Source organism: Atta cephalotes (genome assembly GCF_000143395.1).
Source record: "Atta cephalotes unplaced genomic scaffold scaffold00046, whole genome shotgun sequence".
Classification (NCBI taxonomy): Eukaryota; Metazoa; Arthropoda; class Insecta; order Hymenoptera; family Formicidae; genus Atta; species Atta cephalotes.
This window is the reverse complement of record NW_012130110.1, coordinates 1,075,681-1,082,920: the sequence shown is the minus strand read 5'-3', so window position 1 is coordinate 1,082,920 and position 7,240 is coordinate 1,075,681. Positions and strand designations below refer to the sequence as shown.

Below are 7,240 nucleotides of genomic sequence, written 5' to 3'. Positions count from 1 at the left end.
TCTCTCGTCGTCGTCTCTCTCTCTCTCTCTCTCTCTCTCTCTCTCTCTCTCTCTCTCTCTCTTTCTGCCTCTTTTTCTCTCATTATCCTTCTCTCTCTTTTCTTCGCTCTCTCAGAGACTCTCCTCCTCTATGCTCTTCCATTCTCTCGCTACCACTTCGTCATCACTCCATCTCTTTTTCTCTTCTCTTTCTTTCTCCTCGTCTCTCTGTCCCGCTTCGACCATCCTCTTCTGGATCGACGGGCGCAGACGGCCGTGCTTCTTCAGCCGGCCGGAAACACCTACGCACCCGCTGGTAGCGTGTGAGAGCGCTATAAGGTGGGACGGAGGCAATGGGATAAGCCTACTCACGAGAGATTGCTGTCGTCGACGACCTCCTTGCTTCTTGCTCTTGTTGCGTTTCTTCCTCTTTCTCCTCCCTCCAGCCTCCTCTCCCTCGCGCTACCGCTTGCCTCGCCTTCTCTCTTTCCTCCTCTCGTCTTCATTTCCTCTCACCCCCCCTCGCCGTCGAACCGTACGATGGAATTCAACCAAGTTTTTTGCGCCCGCGAATAAACACCATCGTACGATGGAAGACGGCCCACCCCGAAAGCTACGATCGGTCAACTCCCTCTCGATCTCTCCTTCCTTCGCTTCTATTCCTTTTGATATTTTATTTTCTATTTGGTTGATGGGGAAGAGAACTGAGGAGGTCATGATGATGTTTATGGCGGAATACATCGGGCCAAAGCCCTTCGCCTGGAATCTAATCAAAATCTTATCCGAGACCAAGACCCAGCCGTAGTCTCTTCAATATTTATTCTCCAGACAGATATCCTTTTAATCTAGGGCCTATTGATTGATTGAATGATTTACCGTATGAATATGTAAATGTTTTTACATAATTCTTAATGTAAATGTTTTTACATAGTTCTTAATAGAAAAATATTGTATCGATGAGAGACTTCTCGCTAATTCGAATTAGCAAGATGAAAGGCAAAGGATTTTCTGGTGCGCAAGATATGTACAATAGATTTGACCTTTTCAAGGTCAATAGAAGGGAACAATGGGGAGATCTTTATCCGACTTTAATTTTTTTTATTCATATATTTATATTTAACTTTAGTTAAGACATTATTTTTTCGACAAAAAATTTTAAGATGGTAAAAAAAATCGTTTATTTACTTTTAAGCTAAAATTGAGATTTTAATACGATGTATACTTAGATAAAAAGAAACAAAAAAGTAAAACGTAAAAGTAAAAAATATAATTATATTTTAATGCATCTATGAAATTAGATAATAAAAATAGTCGCAATGTTTTGTTTGTCAAAAATATTGATATTGTATTATAAAAAGATTTTTCTGTACTATTTATATTTTTTTAAATTTATTTTAAGATAGAAGTATAAGCTATATTTTTAATTTCATAACGCTGTTCTACTATTGTCCCTATTTTATTTTTATTTAAACGTAATTTTTAATTCTCAAGGTTATTCCGAGATTGTGTCAGAGATCGTTTTTCTCATTACTGCTATATACAGTTTCACTCATGCAAAAATATTGTTAAACAACAGTTTTACTTGGAAAACTTTTACTATAAATTAAATGAAAAAGAATACATAAAGAATATATATTAAAGTGACAAGCATGATTAAGATCAATTGTGAATTCTCAATATTGATTTGAGAAACAGTATAATTATTTCATTACTTTCAATTTTTAATATCATATTTATTCAAATGATGAAGCAAGAATCAATGATCTATGTATACAATGAATTCCCAATTATTTTTTTACATCAATCGAAAAAAATAACGTTGTATAACATCAAAATCTTAACACAAAATTTAAGTAATAGAACTGTCTGCTGTATGTTCATCAGAATATATTAATTTTGTTTCAGTCATATTTTGTGCAGCTATATCTTCGTTTAATTTAACTTCTTCTTTTTCAGGTACCATAAGCTTGTCATATCGACTTCCAATTAATGGCAAATGAGGTGCTATCGTACTTGGTTCCAAAAAAAGTGCCGGGGAAACCTTACGAGGAAATAATACATTTTAGTTTCTATCATCCATATACTTGTTAAAATTGTAGCAGACCATATTTTTCAGCAAGGATATAGACAATTAGAGATGTGCAAAGGTTTTTTGACTCTGAATTAAATTAATTTTTGTTTCGAATTCGAATCTAAGAGTTAATTATGTATGTATCTTGAAATGAGATGAAAATTATAAAAGTAGTAAATTCATTAAAACATTTATAATTTTATTGAGCAACATCTAGTGTATATATATATATATATATATATGTATTAATATATGATTCTTATATTTAAACATCTCAAGCCGATATTCATAGCTAATTCTTATATTTGAGAATGTCTTAAGTTCAGACTTAAGCTGTTATGAATCAATAAGAGAGCAATATTATAGTATCTTAAGACATTACTTAAGATGGTTATAAAATAAGAACCGACTATTAATCATAGATTCGAAATTTTCGAATAATTTGTGATCAGTGATTCAAATTTGAATCGAATCTTATTTGATTTGATTCGTATTCAAATAGTTCACACATTTCTATTCACAATGTAATACACAGTGAATTATTTCGTGTTTAACATTGATAAACAACAAGGTTACAATGATCCACCATGTTACTCCTTGCTGAAAAGTGTTCTTTAATTATTATTAATTTTAAGTTAATTAAATAGAATAACATGACATCTTACATTTTTATATATTTTTAACATTCTAAATGCACTTAATCTTCATTTAAAATTCGATATAGAATATAATATCATTATGCTTACTTACACGGATATCTTGAACTTTAGCTTCTCGTGATGTAAACTCACGCAATAAATAATTTTTCCCAAATTCGTGGTAAATACGTGTATCATTTATTCTTAGCATTACATTATCAATTCTAAGAAAATACCGTAATAGTATAAAAAAACTGGTAGGCATGACTCTCTATACAAAAAAATTAAAAGGATTAACTTTGTTGCATGTTATCAAAAGTATGTGAGATAACTTACAATTTTGACTGAATTAACAGCAATGCCATTATCATGAAGTTCGTCTTCAAATAATGTTAAATCATGATAAAACATAATCTTATCCCTCTGTCTTAATTTATCTATATCAATTCTCTCATTTGTTTCTTCGACTTTGAAGCCAGATATTGTACCAGTATAATTAGTAGTAAATGTCCAATCAAAAGGTTTGATTTTTTCTTCTAAATATTCACTACTTTCTGATCTGTTGATATACACATGAATTAAAATTATTTATAACAACAGTTATTGCATAAACTTATTGGCCTGTATTCAAAACACGCATACAATGTTAGCACGCTATCATACTATACTTAACATCACACATATTATAGAATTTCAGAAATAAAAGCACATTCTGAATATAGGCCATTAAATTTTTAGAATTATATTATTGTATATATATCTCGATTAAGTTTAGAATGATATATACCTCGATTCTTTCCAAGCTTCTGCATAAGCAAGCTGCACATTAATCTTTCCATTAGAAACATATCTTAAAGCATCTAAAGCATTAAATTGCAGCAATGCTCCATCTTCATGCTTTAGAGATAATACATTATTGGGAAACACCATATCTGGCATATGTGGCAATTCTAATGCATTATTATATCTGTAAAAATAAGAATTGCATTTCTAAGAATTCTGATATTATAATATTTTTAAGATAACGATTAATGAGCAACATACACGCAAAATTGACAGGCATTTGTGTCATTGGTACCACAGCCATTTTCGCTTTTGGAACATTTAGAATGGAGTATATGAGACTGGGTGTACTTGATACGCCATGGAGGACAAATATGTTCTTCCTCGTTTACCGGTAGTCTTAAAATATCGATACCACCATGCACTTTTATAGCTGTCATTTTGATCCAAAACTGAGAGATCCTTGTTATGAAGAGAACCTGATTAGGTTAGGTAATCCCTGAAGGAAGAAGAGAAAAATCAAATCAACAATTAGATTTCTGATAATTATCATTCGTTTTAATATTTTCATAATTATAAGATAAAGATTAAATTTGTATATTAAACATTATAAATTATATATATATTACCAAATTAATTACCATTAGAATATTACCAAGCATTTATGTCTACTTAATATATCTATGATTAGAATATTTTTGCAATAAATTAAAATATCTTTTTTAGAAATATTAATGTTTTGTTCTTTGTATTGTTTTATTTTCATTATATTTACATTATACCAGATGATTTTAACAATTTGTATATTATTGTGTATCTTCTCTACGTCTCTACGTCTCTATTAGATAACCTCACTAAACTCTATCATGAACTAACAAGAATACAGTAGTTTACTGCTTACCCCAAGCATATCCAACTCATTTGTAGTTAAAGTCACTAGATTTATGGCCTGTTTATGCACTTGGTAGTTGATACTGATTCACAGCGCAATGCGCGTGCGCATGTAACCAAAATATGTTTTGATATGTATCGAGTTTGATGGATATCTTAACCTTCAAAATCTCGAATTTTAATATCTGATAACTTGTTTTACGAGATAGACTGCCGCATTTTTCTGTTGGATTCTTTCATTTCGCGTTGAATGAATTCATTTTTACTAAGATTTGGGGTGAGGAGGTATTCTAAATAAATACTAAAGTTTTACATTGGACAAGGATGTCAATTATAAGACTGGTTGAAGACACATTTCTATTTGAAGGAAGATTATTCCTGCTTTATGCGCACCGCGCACTTTTGCATACAGATTTTTGCATCAAGAATTGAAAAAATATGTGAATTGTGCAAAATGGAACATTAGAGAGATAATAACGTTAAGCAAGAGACCTGCCCTGGCAATAGATGTGATAGAAAGCTCTTTTAAAACTGTCCAGCCGGAGGAATCAATAAAAAAAACATCTCTTATACGTGTACATAAATAAATTTTTATCGTGATTATATCGCGACAATTTAAAAAAGATATGACGAAACATTGTGAGGTACTTAATTGTCCAAATCGAAATAAAGGAAAAGACAAGATTCATGTGTTTAGGTACATTTAAGAAAAAATAAGTTTTGATTAATAATAGATAAAAATGTGTATAAGTCAGATTGTATAATTTTAATGACATAGGCTACATTCCAAAATGTCTCCAAAGAAAGTTTTTATTCGAAATATACGTACCATATACTGTATATTGTATGTTAAAGGTAATTATACAGTTTACCTATGTACTTTGAAACTTTTGAATCATAAATTATTCTGTGCTATAATTTAAATTATATAAAAAAAATTGTTTTTGATTAATTAAAGCAGAAAATTATTTATCATTAAATTATCACCAAGCAAACATGACATAGCATATGTGTTATATTTAGTTGATATGACAGATTTCATAATTTGAATAGTCATCAACTTTAATAATCAATATCTTGATTCGCGGGTGACGCTTTTTTCTGCCAGATTGTTTCTTTTATACAAAAACACATCGAAGAAGCCTAATGTCATTGATTTTTTTAATGCAACTAGTTAAACTATATGTAATTACTATATTGAGTAAAATTTTCTTCAGAGAAGATGTCTTGAAATATAGTCTTAAAAGACTATTATGTTTAGTCTGCGATCATACCTTATATTTGTATATAAACGAACGATATATAAATGAAGATTATGATATAAATAGCTCATGTATATATCGTATTTAGATAAAATTTAGATTAAATATAGAATTTAAGTTGCCGAATAAAACAATACACACTGCATTCATACTCAATATAATATAATACACTCAATATAATATACTCAATATAATACATTTCAGTTTTCCACAAATAGAAAGTATAGCAGCTAAATGGATTGAAGCAACCGGACGGAAAAAATTTATACCTAACAAATAGAGTGCAATTTGTGATATCCATTTTAAATCAGAAGATTTCAGCAACACTACAAGAAGAGTACGTTTAAAACCAGATGTAATACCTACTAAAAATTTAATAAACAATTGTACAAGTTCAGGTAAATACATAGAAGATATATTTAAAAATATATATATATGTATTATTATTAATTATATACACTAGAACTGTGGGTCTAAGTTAACTCAATCACGATTCAAAATAAATCTAGTTTTTCTATGAGAGAAGGTTGTCACCATAAAAGTAAAATTAATTATGATTATTTATGAAGAGTTACAAAACTCTAAAGCTCCATGTGCAAATTCAAATAAATTGGAAAAGAAAAGTTGTTAGATTGATCAAAAATAACACAAGTCACGATTCTGTAATGTTAAATATTACAATTTTGAAAGCCGTTATAAGCCAATGCAGATGTTAGTGCAAAAATAGATTATTTAACTATGAACGTTGAATATAAAACCATAGACATTTTGATTATTTTTTTCTTCTTCAATATATTGAATACATAACTTAGCACAAATAATTGAGTAATTATAAAAAATATAATATCCGTGCTGATTATAATATTACGTAAATTCTCGATCCAAAAATATCGTTGTATTTTATATTTACGCAATGTTTAATTAATAAATAATTCTATATTTTTGCATTAATATCTATGTTAGTTCATAATGGCTTTCGAATTTATTAAAGAATTTTTATTATAACTTTTATTATAAATTAAATATTTATAAATTTTAAAATATTTTAAATAAATATTGATATATCATATTTATACCAAAGGTTAATTGCTATGTAATATTTAGTTATATAAAATATAATACAACAGACTGAGATATATCATATGAGATGATTGTTTTTATATTATTTTATTAAGAGCAAGTTTTTGTAGCGCTAAAAAAAGCCTTAAATTTGATTGCATCGACATCACTTTGACATTAAACGAGAATGAAAACTTTCACTTTTTTTTTTAAAGCCGAGAGAGAGGGAGGGAGAGTTTTAAGCCTCGTTTAAAGTCAAAGTGCAATCATTGGTGCAATCAAGACTGCCGTACACAAAATTCTGCAAAAGTGACCGTAAGATGTAAACTTAAGCCGATGAGTCATTCAGGATATTGCTTTAATTATATGTTAGTCTAACGGAAATGGAAATAACAGTAAACTTATCCATAATCTCACAATAAGGTAAATTTTAACGGGTTGAAACTCATTTTATCGATTTACTGTTATTTCCATTTAGAGTACGGAGATCTAAAGCAGTATCTTGATTAAGTTTACGTTTTACGGTTATTGTTGCGGAATTTTGTGTGCGGCGGATC

At 29.4% G+C, this 7,240-nt stretch overlaps 1 protein-coding gene and 1 pseudogene across 1 annotated transcript; one reads left to right on the top strand and one right to left on the bottom strand.

The window, feature by feature from the left end:
- Positions 1–1,828: 1,828 nt before the first annotated feature.
- LOC105622508 (TIP41-like protein) lies at positions 1,829–3,911 on the bottom strand. The gene is made up of 5 exons (XM_012203924.1): positions 3,733–3,911; positions 3,476–3,655; positions 3,025–3,247; positions 2,801–2,959; positions 1,829–2,020 (listed from the first exon to the last, which is right to left on the bottom strand). The coding sequence occupies exons 1-5, from the start codon at positions 3,909–3,911 to the stop codon at positions 1,829–1,831; spliced, it is 933 nt and encodes a 310-aa protein (XP_012059314.1).
- A 549-nt stretch (positions 3,912–4,460) lies between these two features.
- The window catches only part of LOC105622574, a 4,349-nt pseudogene continuing 1,569 nt past the window's right edge, over positions 4,461–7,240 (top strand).

What these genes read in the sequence shown, in the direction of transcription:
- LOC105622508 (XM_012203924.1), bottom strand. Translation starts at nt 3,911, where the DNA reads ATGACAGCTATAAAAGTGCATGGTGGTATCGATATTTTAAGACTACCG. An exon ending in AATGCCTGTCAATTTTGCGT is followed by an intron (nt 3,656 to 3,732) that starts GTATGTTGCTCA and finishes TTATTTTTACAG; the next exon opens with ATATAATAATGCATTAGAAT. An exon ending in CTGTTAATTCAGTCAAAATT is followed by an intron (nt 2,960 to 3,024) that starts GTAAGTTATCTC and finishes TTTTTTGTATAG; the next exon opens with AGAGTCATGCCTACCAGTTT.